Consider the following 17,055-nt stretch of genomic DNA (forward strand, 5'->3'; position numbering starts at 1 on the left):
TTACATACCGGTATATCCTCAAACTCATGTTGTAATCTGATTCAAGAAGCCACCGGTATATCCCCAAACTCATGTTGTAATCTGATTCAAGAAGCCACCGGTGTATCCCCAAACTCATGTTGTAATCTGATTCAAGAAGCCACCGGTGTATCCCCAAACTCATGTTGTAATCTGATTCAAGAAGCCACCGGTATATCCCCAAACTCATGTTGTAATCTGATTCAAGAAGACACCAGTGTATCCTCAAACTCATGTTGTAATCTGATTCAAGATGCCACCGGTGTATCCTCAAACTCATGTTGTAATCTGATTCAAGAAGCCACCGTTACTGACTGTACACTGTTGTTGCATGAGGAAATGGTGCAGATAATTTATAGTTGTATAATGCTATTGATACTATTTCTTTGTTATTCATCATGTGACATGCTGTTGGTCCTCCTGTTCTGGAGGTTTTATACAATGTATAATCTATGTATATATATTCCATGAGAGAAGATACATTTGTAAACATTTGTATCAATGTTGTAATGACATTGACAATATACAGTACATCCAATATTGAAAAATACAATTCACATGCTGATTTGTTTTCATACAGGATATTGGCTAGCATTCAGTAGACATAATGCAATGCATATACATGGTCTTGGAAATCATTGGTTTCATTTCAATTCCATGTGTAAGACTTAAAGCTTTTTCTTTTGATTTCTGCCCCCCTCAGATTGAATTAGATCGCAAAAACCAGCTCTTTAAAGAGAATGACATACCACTTACATGTGTGGATACCATCTTCCAAGGTATGTGACATTAATTAAAGAATATTATAATCACATTAGTGTAAAGAGTATTGCACATGGTTTGGAGAAATCCCAAATTGTTGAAAATTCTCTCATTTTTTAAAAATCTCATGTTTAGACAAGTGTGAGTGTTTGATAAAGCTGCAAATATTGTGCATTTCTGAATATGTTTGTTTTCAAATTGAACTTCGACAGATTCTGTTCAAAGTTATTTTACCTCTTCATTACAAGCAAATCATAAAAACTATTGCCTCAATTTACATACACAGTAGCTGATGGTATTCTAAATTGATTACATCTATGACTACTGACAACATGTAACCTAGTAATTAGATTTCCTTTGCTGTAATCCATCAAGTGATCTTGTATTTGGGTTGTTCATTGGGTTTGTATTATTCCAAGGAAATGGATATACTTTCTGTTGTATCAGTGTGATGTTCTCGTTAAGTAACTGTTCTTTCCCACCCCTGGCCAGTATCTTCTAGCAAACGAAAGCAGTTACAGCCTGGTACCAATGCCTCAAGGAGCATCAAAATGGTGGAGATTAAATGCAAGAACTTCAAAGTCCACACGTTCAGCTTCAAGTTTACCAACAAAGGCCAGGTCAAGTCGGTAAGTTGAAGCTTCAAAAAAATGAAATGCTTTCCTACAAAACATGCCAGTCATTGCAGGAAACTTCTATGCCGACATGCGTTCATCTTGGCCTTGTCCCTTGAAGACAAGCTTCAGTGTACACAGGATTTAGGTCTATACTTGTATGTGCATTGCTAGGGCACCAGTCTACTAAAGTTAAAATTGTCCAAACCATGAAAATCACTTGTGGTGATAAATTAAAATTATGAAAATAAAGTAAATCCAGCAGGATGCGGAGGGGAGCATGAAAATTTCAAACTAATCTGTTGCTAAAAGGCATACATGTACATGTCTGGTATATCTGCCAAATTCCAAGGCAAGATAAAGCTCATAAAAGTAGACTAAAAGGGTACCAACAGATAAATAAAAAAGCACCAATGACATGTACACATATGGCAAGAAATCTAGACATAAGAGACAAGAAAGGGCACATATAAAGTAAACCATAAAAATGGGCAGACTTGATTAAAGCAGACAGTGTACATGCATGTATGTACACACAGGCATACATGTACATGTATACATACTTGCCCATAATTCTTGTAGCAACAGGGGCATTGTTGCTTCCTGGATCTTCTAACATCCTCCACCAAAGGAAATCAATGGTACAATCTTTGTACTCTATTGGCATGAATTTTGTTTTGAGCGAGTGTATTTTAGGCAATTGTCTGTTTCTCTTTGCTGTATAAAAACTGCCTGACTTCCCTTTCTGGTTGATTTCATTGGAAAGTGCACTTTTTCAACCATAAACCATTGTTCATGTTTCTGAGGTTTATCTGTTAAAATTGCACACCCCACATTTCCTCATTGAAAGTATTTGCGAGAAAACATCACTGATGCGACATATCACCCAAAATAGCAAATTTGAAACATAGATAAATTTTAGGAAAAGATCCGTTCCTTTTAGTTTCAAAGTGCTTTAGAGCAGTATTTTCATGTACAATATAAGTTACAACAACTAGACTCAACCTCCCTCAATCCTAAAAATCCCCACATTATTGCGCTGGATCTTGATTGGCCAGGGAGGAGAAAAAGGAAATTGATTGCTTTAAAATATGATTGTAGCCTTGAGTGAGGCTCCTAAAGACTGAATGCTGCTGATGGGTTGGCATGGTCTTGAGCTAAATTACTAGGGACTCAGGAACACACCCTCAAACCCTGTACTGTCAAAAACATCCTCTTGTCTACCTGTCTACTGTTACTGGTTCCTGTTTATGACCCTTTGGTCTGAATGCCCCGGTAAGGAAGACTACGTTGGATTCAGGCAGAGACCATGTCTCCTTACAGGTATATTAGTTACCTGAAGGTACAGTAGGGCAGGGGAAAGGTTGTGACACCAATCAAAGTCACCTCCAGTTGTTCTTTACTTGTGGAGTCCAACTTAATCATGTGAGGCCATGAAAGTGAGCATAGTACATGAAGGACAAAATAATTTCCCTTTAACAACCTCAGGAAAGACAGATTTTCCTCATTGATGGTGGCCTCTCCTTCGCCTGGTTTGTTGGCTTCCCTTTTCCTCAAGTGCATTCAGGCCGTAGCAATGGACCAAGTACGTTATCTCCTCTGTACCAGAGTCAAGAAGTAGAAACACAGAGCAGCCAGCCAGTTCAAAAACATCCCTCTTAACTGACACTACTTTCCTGTTGTTGAGGCTTTGCCTCGTCTAGCAGTCACACCTAGAGTCAGTCCTTCTTTAAGATGCCAGAGTTATCCATTTTTATCTTGGGATATCCCTGACGGGTCACTCTGTTGCTCAGAGGGTAGGGACTGCCAAAAATAAGCGGTAGCAGGAGATTATCTGGACTGTTGCCAGGTCTTCCGGTTTCCTGTCAGTATTTAGGAGATGTCAGTGATAGGGTAGTGCTGTGTCACTTCAGACAATCTATTGGGCTGTTTCTTACTTAACAGACCGTAAGAAATTCAGGATATATTGCATTTAAGGTGTCTTCACACAAATACCGTGTTTGCCTGGAGCCCGAGTGCATCTTATTCATAACTACTTGTATAAGTAAGAGGCTACACAAATAAATGAAATGGAACATGAATTTGAAACATTAGATTAGATAATTGCATTCCAGATTCCTAAAATATTGAACAAATTTCAACTCAAGCAAATTTGCCTGGAAATGTTTTATGATGTCAAAATAAGCTTCATTTTTCCATTTGCGGGAAGTGAACTGCCAGTGACGAGTTGTTGATTTGTAACCACAGTCTAAGGTGCATGTATGTACCGTACGTGTACATACATGCACAAGTACATGTACTTGTTCTGTCTCTTGATTTATAAAATATAAAGTAATCATTTCTAATGTTAGTCCGTTCAGATCTGACAAGAAGGTGGCATTACTTGCAGCTTTCAGATTTCTATATTTACCAAGTGTCTACCAAGGTTTTTATGAAAAGATCTAGTTACATGTAATACCGGTAGCTAAGAAAATTAAAATCGGAATTTGTCTCATTTGAAATCTTCTCTAGAAGTAATCAGTCCACAGATTTATGATTTAATCAGCCAGGAACCAGCCTCAGACATATACCTAGTGTGGCATTTTGAAAGGGAACCAGGTCTTGCCCAGCAAGCTCTTTCAAGACAAAACGCTCATGTAATTTAGTAGGTGCTTCTTCCATCTCGTTATCTCCTCGTACAGGTGATGAACACCATTCTACACTATGCCTACATCACCAATCTGCATCGTCTTTTTGCCTTCTCCTTTGAGTTACCACTGTCATCTTCATCGTTATCCTCTTCTAAAGCAACCAATCATGCAACAGACTCACAGAATATCAAAGGTGGCAAGGAGTGGAAGTCACTCAACGCTAAGAAAGCACCGAAGGTAGCAGTAAGTGAACTCCCATGAAAAAAGACTTTGATTAGATGAGTTTTGTAAAGATCAACACTTTAAGCTATGGATAATCTGTAAATTCATGTACGCTCCCAAAACGTGATGTGTTAATTCATACTGTTCATATCTTGCAAAAACATTTCTGGCAAAAACAGTACATACATTGTACATGTACATACCTACACCAATTCCAATATCTATAAAAATTCTACTGTTCCATGTAAGTACTTGAATCCTAATGTTCCTTTGTCTCTGAACATTGTATACAATGATTAGTTATTATAATCCCAAATATTTCAAAAGTTGAAATGTTTTTAATAGCACCTCATTGTACCTGTCAGGCCAATTTCTCTCTGTTTGTCTCTGGAAGCAGGTGACTGCAGTATACCGGCCTTCCTCCCAGCGAATATCTGCCATCAGTGACATGCCTGAGAGAAGTGAACCTATGGAGAGAGCAGGTCGGACACCACAATTCAGACGATATGAAGACTGGCAAGATGAGATCGATAGGACAGGAGCTAGGAATTTGAGAGTGACTGCTGTCAATCAGGACTTCAGAATATCAGAGAGGTACGTGGCTTACCACCAACTTAAGCTTTACTGTGAAATCTTACATGAACTTCAATGGCTTCTTTTATTACAATTTAAATGTTTATTGATGTTGAAATGTCTAGCTAGTAAAGACTTCAAGGTCTCCATACCTTAAAGTTCACAGTCTAATTTGGTGAACAAGAATGACCAGTCATTTAAGAATTCATCAGTGAAAATAACAAAAAACCAAGAGTCAAAATATAATGTTTTGCTCAGTATGTAGGGAAAGCTGTGACATTAGCCAGATGTTTTCCATTTATCATGGAATAATCGAGTGATTGCAGGAAAAGAATCTGGCAAGCTTCATATGCAAAAGTTGGGGAGTCATTCTGTGACGTTATTTTGAGGGTTAGAGAACAGAGTTCAGTAGTGTGATGTTGTTTGCTGATTTTGTCTTTCAGTCTTCCAGAAGTTTTTGTGGTTCCATCGGTTGTGTCTGATGGGGAACTGATCCAAGCAGCCCCACACTTTGAAGGCGGCAGAGTACCCGTAAGTGACAGTCCAAAATATGCAAAATTTATGACAATTTGCACTAAATTATTTGTATTGATAAATGACTTCACATTCAATAATAACACCAGGTTAAATATCAGTGAAGTACAGTAACTAAAGAAATACCATTTTACAAAGTCAGGTGGTGTTAAATATTTTCTTTTAATTTACCGTATTTATTCTTTGAATATAGAATACTTTTAACAGTAATGATTTGAGTGCTGTCAAAACTCCACTGTGCTTCTGGTTTTAGACTGAGTTTGTACTTTTCTACCCTTCTTGCTTTTCCTCAGATGTGGTGTTGGAGTCATAGCAATGGGAGTATGTTAATGAGAGCAGTTCCACTTCGGGCTGAGACAGTCCATTCAGACCATGAAATCAAGTTAGTTTGGCCTGATTTATGAGTTTTCTTGTTTTGATTTGAAGCCAAGTGGAAGCAACAGATTTGTTCAAACAAATTCCAACACCATATGGTAAACTGTGCACAAATTTGTTGGACTCTGTTTATTTTGGGTATGCCTGCAAAAGAGTTTTGGTCTTGAAATAATTGAAGTCTGGTTTCTTGAGAGGGATGATTGATCATTTAAGAATTACTTGGTCATTAGAGAGTGTTTTTTTTTTATAAATAGCCTGTGACGATGAAGTTTTTAATCTACTTGAGTGGGATTCTAACCCCATCCACTTCCATCTCTTGCCCAATTCCATTACCAGCATGTTAGGCAGTCTAACCCTGATCCATCCCTCCAAGGCCCAGCCTGATGTCTTGGATCTCGGTCGACTTTGTCCATCCTATCGAGACATCCAGACAAGCTTTCAGAGGCTTCATGAACTCTGCATGCCAGGTAAACCTCAACCTATGCCTCTTGATGCTTTTTCAACCCTTGGAAGTAAGTCTGAGCAAAAATTCTTCGTTAACAAGGATTATTACTCACCTCTTGTTTCACCTAGAAGACTCTCTAGCTTGACAAAGTTGTAGTTATGAAAGTGAGCAGTCCATGGTTCCCTGCGGTGCTTTCTAATTCACCTTGGTGTTGGTATCCAACTGTCCTGCTACCAACTTGGTAACACAGGTAGTTTTTATCTAACCATCATTGACTGTACATGATCAAGTTAGCTCAGTTAAGTTAGCACCATACCCTGGTGCATCCTTACTTATAACCCTGCCACTGAATTCTTCTTTCATCAAAGTCCATGATTTTAACTACTGTAGTTTTAACTTACATGGTATCTCTGGGTATGAAATTGAGTGCTTGACGTTACTTAACCGAATTGACAACATAGAACGAGTAAAGTTCCTATAAGGTGGAAAAATGATGGAAGCATAGTCTGAAGTCATAGTCTAAGGAATTCCCCATTGCATGTACAGGGTATGACTCATTATCTAACATCTAACAAATTGATGGCTAAGTGAGGTAGATGTATGAAAAGTTTGGGGTTTTTAATCCTAACCGCCAAGCATATCGTTTGGCTTACACTACACAGTACTACAAAATACTAAGTAATAGTCTGAGCCTGAAGGACCTAGCGCTACAGATTACTACTTCTGGCTAGGTTACTTCCACTGTTACTTGTACAGAGAACAATAAAGCCATGCATTCATAGTGCCACAGCACTTTATGGTACATTGTCTTCTCTATTGTATTTTATGGCTTCACAGAACAATAAAGTCATGTCCTCTTACAAGCAACAGCGCTCAGTACTACATTTTACAACAAGTAGTAATTTGTAGTATTATGTAGGGTTAGGGTTAAAAGATCCAAATTGGCATAAAGTTGAACATTTTCAAATGGGATCAATTGAAAATGTTCAACTAACGAAGGAAGTTTCTTCAAGTACCCAAAACAGATGGATCCCATAATCCTATCAGAGAGTCATTAGACTTATGCTTTCATGTCAATAAAATGCCTATTTACTTGCCTTCATAATTAGGCAGTCCAAATGCCCTCTTTGAGTTCATTCATAGATTCAGAGGAATTTGGAATTCATCTTGACCCAAGGGATATGACTGCAGAATTCTAAATGTGAAGCCATTTGATTTAAGGATTTCTAGCACTTTGGCGTCAGGATTCTGCAACAGATATACTGGTAGCGTGGACTTGGCTGACCAAGGTCACGACTTGCTGCATGCTGGGCCTGATAAGAATGGCTATTTTTAACAACTTTCCAAGCCAATACACTAAAAGTACTGTACCGGTACATGACAAAACTGCAGAAACCCTCAATCATTTCCTGAATGAGAGTGGTAAACAGTATGTGGTTCCTGAGGCTGCTATGAAAACATGTAACATAGCATTATCACTCTCATATCATTGCCAATCGCAGGAGGAATTCAACTTGAGTGGTATTTTTACTCCACAGGGTTTCTTCAATCCTACATTCCCTGCATTCAGTTATGACAGTCATTCCTAGGCACTATCAAAGATTTTCCAAAACAGCACGCTTGATACATGTAGGTTATCTTCAGGAATTGGAAATTCATGATTGTTGTTGTCACAAACCGGGTCCAAAGAATATAGATTGATCACTTTTTATATTCACTCACTGTCAACAAAGCCATTAAAAGAAACTTTCAGGAACTGGTAGTAATCTATACAACAAAAAAGTAAAAAAAAAATTATTATTATTTACAATCTTCACAAAATCCTTGATAGAGCTTGTGAGTCTGGTTTTCAAGAATTTACACCAAACTAAAAATATATTAAGCACAACATTACAAATACAAATTCATTATATTACTATCCCCCATATGAGTACTCATGCATGTCCTCCAGCGTGTCGTCACTCCACCGGCTGAACGCTCTGGGGATCTCCGTCAATTTGATAAGGTAGTGTGGTCGCAAGTCCCCCTTTCTAGGTCCTCCGTTCCCACGACGCTATGGTTCTCTTCGGGGTAACGGGGTAGCCTCTCCCTCAAAGAGGAAGATTCTACTTCTGAAACTCTACTAAAGGGAGTCCTGTGAAATTTAGAATTAAAAGGTATAAGGCTATTGCCGTATTTACAATAAAGCTCCAAAACTATGCAGAAATAATACCAAAAATCAATGAGTTTTCTACACAACACCGTGTTGCGTTAAATCTACAAAGGTAGGGCTATGCATGTGTACACAATAGTCACTATGAATAATGCAAGCTGGGCGTTGCCGTTCTACAAACATGAATCCAAGCAGTATGCACGGGATTTCCACACGAACATTGACTGTTTCTTATAAGAGGTAATCTTGACATTTCGAATTTATCTTGAATACAATAATTAAAGCAAAATGACTAAAAATTATACAAAATAGCTTTCTACAACAAAATACCAACCTACAGTTTTAAGGCGAGCGAACAGTCTTAAAGTCTGACTCCCTGGCTTGAAACAACGATCGGTCTCCGTAGATTAACTTCTCAACCGTGGATTTTACTTTCCAAGAAGTTAAGCTAACGCTTTCCAATGAAGCTTTGGGCTATCGCCACAAACTATCTCTGTTTCTCAAATTCTCATAGAGCTATCGCTCAATCGACGAAATCAAAATGTGCTATCGCATGATGACCGATCAGGAGTCTCTCTATGTCAAGATCTGTCTGCTGCCTCTCCAATGCTTCACTACAGTTTTAACCCCGCAGAGATCATGCTAATTAATCCAAATGTCATGCAAATTTTGAAATTCCACACGTTTTCAAATTTTTCCCATGTTAACCGTATTTGGTCATATTAGTCAAAAAATTTACATATTACCCTAACGTGGGAAGGTGGGTCCTGAAATATGCTGAATATTCATTATACATGTACCAAGGTTTTACGCCCTCTTTGATAGTTGTTAATAAATAAATTTCTCATTGTTGGTTTGTCTATCTTGAAGTCAGATGTGAGAAAATAGTTGTGGAGCAGATATGTAAAGTTTTTAATAGGAACCAATGATTGGTAATTTATGTAAATAATGACTGTTCAAGGTTCAAGATATTAAGCTTCTAACTGGAAGTCCTGCTTATAAACCTCTATGTCAGCGTCAGAAGATTCCTTGTTGTGAAGTCACAGAAGTGAAATGTTAAACAAATAAATAAATTTCTCATTGTTGGTTTGTCTACCTTGAAGTCAGATGTGAGAAAATAGTTGTGGAGCAGATTTGTAAAGTTTTTAATAGGAACCAATGATTGGTAATTTATGTAAATAATGACTGTTCAAGGTTCAAGATATTAAGCTTCTAACTGGAAGTCCTGCTTATAAACCTCTATGTCAGCGTCAGAAGATTCCTTGTTGTGAAGTCACAGAAGTGAAATGTTAAACCTGCACAAATATTGAAGAGGCTGTTTCTTGCCTTCCTAAACTTGTCACATTACTGTGTTTAGGGTCACTTTAAAAGTGCAGGGATACCATTGAAAGTTGTTTCTCTGCTTTCTATCTTGTGGTTTGAGGGGATTTGAGCTTCGTGTAAATAGGAGTCATTATTCTGTCCAGGTACACACAGACTGCCCCAGGGTAAAGTGAGTCCTACCAAGACAAGAACCCTCACCCTTAAGAGGCTAGGGGACCTCTGTATATTTCCCTTATGTTATCACCACATTATGCAATTGCCCCAGGCTTTCATAAGATTTTCTGCAAGTGTATTGAGCTCATTTTAAAAATTGGATGAAAATTGTAATGACCCAAATTTTAAACACTGTCAGGCAAAGGTGTCAAATAAGCTTTTCAGTAAAATCCTGCACCCAGTTGGATTAGAACTTCATAGATGCACATGTACATGGATTTTTAATAATTGCCAAGGTTTTAACGCAAGGGGAGAACATGGGATTATTGTTGAAATTTGTTGCTTCTGGCAGTGTAGGGGATTTATAACATTTTTATATCAGCAACGCTGATTGGCTACTGTTAAAGAATTACCATATGTTCTTAGGCTTTTGTCCATTTAGGCCAAAATGGTTAAACTTCTTTGACCTTGACTGTCCTCAATCTAACAACCTTGCATGCCATGTTTGCAGTGAATTACTGTTTGCATTCTAAACTCTGCAATCCCCTGATTATTTGCTATGACGTTGAAGATGCATAATGACATGAATGTACATGGACATGTTACACTGTACAAAGGAACTACATGTACATGTATGTACCGATATCATTGGATTTCAGTTTTGTATCAAATTGTAGAGAATTAGGCAAGCTTGTTTTAGTTTAGATGTGGTTATTATTTGTTGATTATTGGTTTGACTGGCAAACTGGGTTCATGAGTCAGAATCTGTTGCTTTTTACCCATCAAACAAAGAGACAGTGTACCGGCACTTACATTAGTTGAAAGATTGTGGTCATTGCTTGCATGAGTCAAATTATTGCTCTGTACGGTCTTTGCTTATCACAATTTGTTCGTAATTTCCTTCTTGCAAGGCAATTTTCATGAACTGGAACATGTTATACATTTCCTGCTTAAGTTTTCTGATTATTTTTTTCTATGTTCACACTTCCTGGATCCCTTGACAAACATATTATCTTCTGGTTACATCAGACTCCAGATTATAAAAAAAGGATATAATGTCACGTGGAGTATGATGTGAAATCCACATGCAGTGAAAGAATATAATGAAATGGTTTTTTTCCATCAAGGATACTATGAAACCAGGAAGGTTTGCGGTCTTAACAAGTTTGGTTTCATTTTTTTAGCATTTGACTTAAGACTTTGAAAATGTGGGAAATCCATTACTGGGAAATCAAGCTATACAAGGCTTTCAAGATATTGGTTGTAGAAACTAAGAGCAATGTTTCTAATAATCCAACTTAACTTTGCACCAGGAAGAATTCACGTTGGTGCAGTAGGAGTAAGCTAGATACACTGTATAATTAATGGTCTTATCCGCTCGCTGGAAAGACTCACACTTTGTCATATCTGTAGGGACTACATTCATACGGTTTTTATTTTAACAGAGTTTGGGGAAACACGGGATATGAAACATGCATTGATAGTGATTAGTCACGTTTGGATATATCCAAGGGGAGTTTGCACTGAAGGATACCAAAGTCCCTTCACAAGGCCAGTCACAAGTCCCTTCACAAGGCCAGTCGCAAGTCCCTTCACAAGGCCAGTCACAAGTCCCTTCACAAGGCCAGTCACCAACTTCCCTTCACAAGGCCAGTCACAAGTCCCTTCACAAGGCCAGTCACAAGTCCCTTCACAAGGCCAGTCGCAAGTCCCTTCACAAGGCCAGTCACAAGTCCCTTCACAAGGCCAGTCACCAACTTCCCTTCACAAGGCCAGTCACAAGTCCCTTCACAAGGCCAGTCACAAGTCCCTTCACAAGGCCAGTCACAAGTCCCTTCACAAGGCCAGTCGCAAGTCCCTTCACAAGGCCAGTCACAAGTCCCTTCACAAGGCCAGTCACAAGTCCCTTCACAAGGCCAGTCACAAGTCCCTTCACAAGGCCAGTCACAAGTCCCTTCACAAGGCCAGTCGCAAGTCCCTTCACAAGGCCAGTCATAAGTCCCTTCACAAGGTCAGTTGCAAGTCCCTTCACAAGGCCAGTCGCAAGTATCTTTGCAAGTTCAGTTGCAAGTCCCTTCACAAGGCCAGTTGCAAGTCCCTTCTCAAGGCCAGTCGCAAGTCCCTTCACAAGGCCAGTTATAAGTCCCTTCACAAGGCCAGTAATAAGTCCCTTCACAAGGCCAGTCACAAGTCCCTTCACAAGGCCATTCATAAGTTCCTTCACAAGGTCAGTTGCAAGTACGTTCACAAGGCCAGTCAAAAGTCCCTTCACAAGGCCAGTCACAAGTCCCCTCACAAGGCCAGTCACAAGTCCCTTCACAAGGCCAGTCGCAAATCCCTTCACAAGGCCAGTCGCAAGTCCCTTCACAAGGCCAGTCATAAGTCCCTTCACAAGGTCAGTTGCAAGTACCTTCACAAGACCAGTCATAAGTCCCTTCACAAGGCCAGTCGCAAGTCCTTTCACAAGGCCAGTCATAAGTCCCTTCACAAGGCCAGTCGCAAGTCCCTTCACATGGCCAGTCATAAGTCCCTTCACAAGGTCAGTTGCAAGTCCCTTCACAAGGCCAGTTGCAAATACTTTCACAAGGTCAGTTGTAAGCCCTTTCATAAGACCAGTCAGAAGTAACAGCATGAACAATGACAAAGGAATGCTTTATTGTGGTTCATCTGAAAAGTCTGTGACATGGCCTAAGACTGGATGACGTGTGATGGGCTAGATTGCAGGGACTTGTGCTGGACTTGACTATGATATTGTAAATGAGTTACCTCCATGTATTGTTTATTTGCTAGTGCATGTCCTCTTGGCAGGGGATAAGGTAAATGTAACTGACAACTATTTCATTCAAGGAATTAGTTTTTCTTGTTTTCCTACTGTTAAATACCATCCAAGGTTGTGTACCGATTTCAACAACAGCCTGTGAGTGCTGAGAATGCAATCCCTAAGGGTGTTGGGCATTTCCCTGGTATGTCCACAATCTTACTTTGTTATATCAATAGGGCATAGAAACCATCCTGACGAGGAGGTAGTGTGTGATTTTGTTCCGAGAACAGTGTTCTTGGGTCGTGTTCACGCCATTCAAGCGCAAGAACACGAAACCTGTGTCAAGAATGGACCACCTGAACTCAACCATTGAAACTGTCCCTAACTGGTACCCATCAGGCATTAATTCACATGTATAAATGGATGAACAGCACACAAGGATCAGTGGTTTTCAATAGGCCAAACTATGTATAGTATTCCACATAGCAACATAAATTGTGTGTATGGACTGATACAAACAAAATGTCTGCTGCCAAGCAGAAGGCTTAATGAAATCATTTTGTTCCATGGGTAGCTGCTGGTTTATGAAAATGCTCCTGGCTGAAGTCCATTCTACCAGACAAAGGACAAAATCGTACAAGCTGTTGCGTTTGCAATCTTTGAGTTAGTTTGTAAGTTATGCCCGTTACCCTTCCTGGGGTGTAGGCCTTCGACGAGAGTCCTCCAGAGCCCCTGTGTCTTATGCTTTCACCTCAAGCTGCTTTCCATGTGAGGCCCATCTTCCTAGTGCCTGACTGGAGGTCCCATCGGCAGGTGTTTCTCACCCCAGCTCTTTTTCTTCTTTCTTTGGGGAGGAAACCACACATCAGAACCTGTCTGGTGGTACTTGATGTTGGTTTTCTCAGCGTGTGCCCAATCCAGCCCCATATTCTTAGGCCTGTTTCATTTTCTGCTTGCAATTGATGTGTTCTCTGCCATAGGGCGGTGTTGCTGATCTTTTCCGGCCAAGGGATGTAATGGTTACTTACAAAGAAAAATCGCAATGCTCTTGGCGTTAAACAACAGTTAAGAAAAAAAAAAGACTTATCCATCATAATTTCATGATCATAAATTCATCATCATAATCTTCACCTCATTGTATATTTCCTCTTCATTTTCGTTTATTTTGTTTCTTTATTTAGCCATCAACATTCTCTCATCAAGTGAGATGTAAAAGAAATCTTTTGCTTGCTTTCTTTTGTGAACATCTGCATTTAGTTTAGAAAAATGTGCATATTTATACTGTAGTTGTTTGTCACAATTCTTATATACACGTATCTGTTACAACCTTTAAAGGTGTACTCATATTAAAATGTAAACAACTTCATAACTTCCAAGTTTATTTGAAGAAATTGAATGGACTGTACTGTATCTACGAGTACATTCCTTTTCCAGAACAGTTTCTCCATTCATCAATTGTTGTGTGTGATTCACCCATTATTGTTTGTTTTTCTCTTGTTTTTCCTTCTGTTTTCTGTTAATCTTGTCTATCATTTCCCTACAGCACAAAATAAAAGTAAGTGGTCCAGTGTTCCCGTTTTGCAAGACCTAGACTGTGCACAGTGTTATGCCGTAACTTACTGGATCATCATGCGTAGCGGTTAGTGTGTCCGATCCAGGCCGGTCCGGAACCAGCCTAATGATTCCAATATCAATAACCAACAACTTGTGCCAAACACCAGCGGTGATTCACAGGTTTCCTAAAATCATACTAAAAATTTCTGTTGTCAACTATATCGTTTCATTTAGCATGCATATAGTCAGTATGTCATCACAGTAGACTATACCCACGTAGTTGGTAATGTTAACTTTTTTCTTTCTTGAGATGGATTTAGGCTCACATTTAAATTTTTCATCGGAATTTCCCTTAAACCACACTATGATAAGTGTTAATCTCTTTTAATGATGCTTGGTTTGTAAATAATGCCTACATGTTCTATAAGATGCAGATTTCTTGTCCCATGACATACATGTATGTATATAGACAAAGTGCATCATGTAGAGTGGATTATTCAGTTTGGTAAATCTGACAGGGTAGTGTGCGATTGGTTTGTAACTCAAGACCATATACCAGAAATACATGTACATGTATATTTCCATACATGTTTTGCAAGTGTACATGTGTAGCATCTATGGTGTACATAAACCGGTATGCACCCTTTCAATCAAGGAGTAAAACAACGTCTCTTCCTACAGGTCCATATGGAAGAATGACTAGTCAGGCATTTATCCATTGATATGTGTTTAATCTTGGAAATGTATTACATGGTAGTTATGTACATCTGTACCAAGGTATTGAGAAGCTTTCAGCTATTGCTGTTTGTTTACGTACATGTTGTTTTTCTTCTCTGCTAAGTACTAATTATGGCTGAATATTAGAAGATTAATTTGCTACCTACTGGGCTATAATCAATATCCAGCAAGCATGCTGAGCTTCTTTTCTGCTAAGGTAATCTTTCCTGCTAAGCTCATTTTTTTGGCTAAGCTCATCTTTCCTGCTGTGCATTTCTGTGACATTTATATTACGGAAGTCATGGCTTAAGGAGGTTTGTTCATCAATGACAGCAGCCTGAATGTCATGCTATTCTACATGTTCAAAGAGACTGATAAATTAATGATGCTTCTGGCAAATTGGACTTGGAGTGATTTTATGTTCCAACCTGCAAATGGGTTCTGTCTCTTGCCCAGTTGTTCTATGACTACATTTCATCTCTTAGCGTGGGGTGTATGAAAACCTTGTGACAGCACCTTTTTTATCTTCTTCCTCTGGTTGAATTTCCTCCTCTGTATACTTAGAATTACAATCCATAGATTGCATACAGGTTTTGAAACTGCCCATTCATCATTGATGGGAATGTAAAAGATCACTGAGAGTACAGGTATTACAACCTGTCCACCTGTCACAGCCTTTGAAGTTGTTCCTAATTCAAACTGTTGTGGTTGTTATCAACTCTGTGCTGTCAGCTTTTTCATATACTTGTTTCTAGTTGTTCAGAATTGAATTCTTTTCCATTACCGGTGCCTACATCATGCAAGGTTTGAGATCTGGAGTCAATGGCTCATTAACACTGATGCTAACTGCTAATAGAGGTTTACTGCTCATTGCAGAATTTTAATGAATAACGATCAAGATAACAGTAATTCATGGTAATGTTTTCCATTCTTTGTGCTGAAGAGTAGACTTTCCATAATTGAACCTTTACCTCCCTTGGTAGTTTTAGGACATTCCATGTCCAGTGCTTTCATTGTTACATGTACGTGTTTTAAAAAATCAGGCATCAAGTACATGTACAATCTACACGTACCTTGAGCAGAAGCGCCCTCTCATCGGTTGAAAAAAGCCATGCTGGTCCAGAGTGTTCAATTTGGTAGTGATGTGACCGTAATGCGTTCATTTCATAGTTTGTGAATCAGCAGTATGCTGTTCCCACCAAAGGAGCCTCTATTACTGGGAAACTCACGTCCACCCTTGGTCCAGCTCAGACCTATATCATTGATTGGTCTCATGATTTTAACTAAACAATGTTTTCTTTCTACTTCAACAATATGGGCACATCAACATCATCAAACCAATAGCATTACTAGAGGTGTTGGGTTAACCAAGATTTTAAATGGTTTGTGTGAGTTTGTATAGATATAACAGGTGTTTGAGGAATAACCCCAAATCCACATTACTGACAAAGCAAGCAGAACAGTCTGGGGAAAATGATTGAGGATGGTTCATTGAACCACTCCATGATCATGCCCACTGAGTAATTAGAATGGTGAATTTGCAGCCGACTCTTAACAGTAATAGGCAGTGTTAGGCACAATAGTTTGAAGGTGAAATGCAATCTTAAGTTTTACTTTCTCTGATTCATCTTTTTGCGTCTCCAAAGTGGTACTGTTCCGTGGTACAGAAACCCTTGCCCCTAGCCCATGTACATGTGTTAAGTACCCTTGCTGGATACAGAGGTTCACGACATGAGTCATCTCATCTGATTGCCTGGCAAAATTGTTTTACTTCAGCATCAGATACAGGGCAGGTAGCCTGGCACTAATGAAAATGATCCTTCTCGGTAGTTGTGCTAATAACACACAACAGATTAATAACAACCTTTTAATTATGTATTCTACATCTTTAAATGTCTTTATTCAGGGTGTTATGCCATGATATGTCTGGCTGGATACATGTAACTGTATTGTAGAGGTCATCACATGACCAAACACAAGCCCAGTCATAAGACCAGTCACAAGACCAGTCACAAGTAACAGGTTGAACAATGACAAAGGACTGCTTTTGTTGTTTTTCATTGGGATAGCTTGTGACTTGAATTCAGACTGTGAGGTCTTGTGGGATCTTTTGAAGGTCTTGTGGGATCTCATGATGGTCTTGTGAAGGTCTTGTGGGATCTCGTGATGGTCTTGTGAAGGTCTTGTGGGATCTTGTGATGGTCTTATGAAGGTCTTGTGGG

General features: G+C 39.1%; 1 protein-coding gene across 8 annotated transcripts in view; it reads left to right on the plus strand.

The window, feature by feature from the left end:
- The window catches only part of LOC110984716 (myotubularin-related protein 10-B-like), a 39,060-nt gene that overhangs the window by 13,489 nt on the left and 8,516 nt on the right, over positions 1–17,055 (plus strand). For 2 of the 8 annotated variants that reach the window (XM_087136455.1, XM_087136460.1), the window contains 8 exons: positions 722–797; positions 1,273–1,409; positions 4,076–4,267; positions 4,641–4,840; positions 5,263–5,350; positions 5,647–5,735; positions 6,065–6,195; positions 14,106–14,201. In XM_087136455.1, coding sequence (XP_086992581.1) covers positions 722–797; positions 1,273–1,409; positions 4,076–4,267; positions 4,641–4,840; positions 5,263–5,350; positions 5,647–5,735; positions 6,065–6,195; positions 14,106–14,201 — 1,009 coding nt within the window. The remainder of the gene's footprint in view (positions 1–721; positions 798–1,272; positions 1,410–4,075; positions 4,268–4,640; positions 4,841–5,262; positions 5,351–5,646; positions 5,736–6,064; positions 6,196–14,105; positions 14,202–17,055) is intronic. The other 6 variants (XM_087136456.1, XM_087136457.1, XM_087136458.1 and 3 more) reach the window with 6 other exon arrangements.

Source organism: Acanthaster planci, linkage group LG05, assembly GCF_054643075.1.
Source record: "Acanthaster planci isolate LZ-2023a linkage group LG05, COTS_SCS, whole genome shotgun sequence".
NCBI classification, from domain to species: domain Eukaryota; kingdom Metazoa; phylum Echinodermata; class Asteroidea; order Valvatida; family Acanthasteridae; genus Acanthaster; species Acanthaster planci.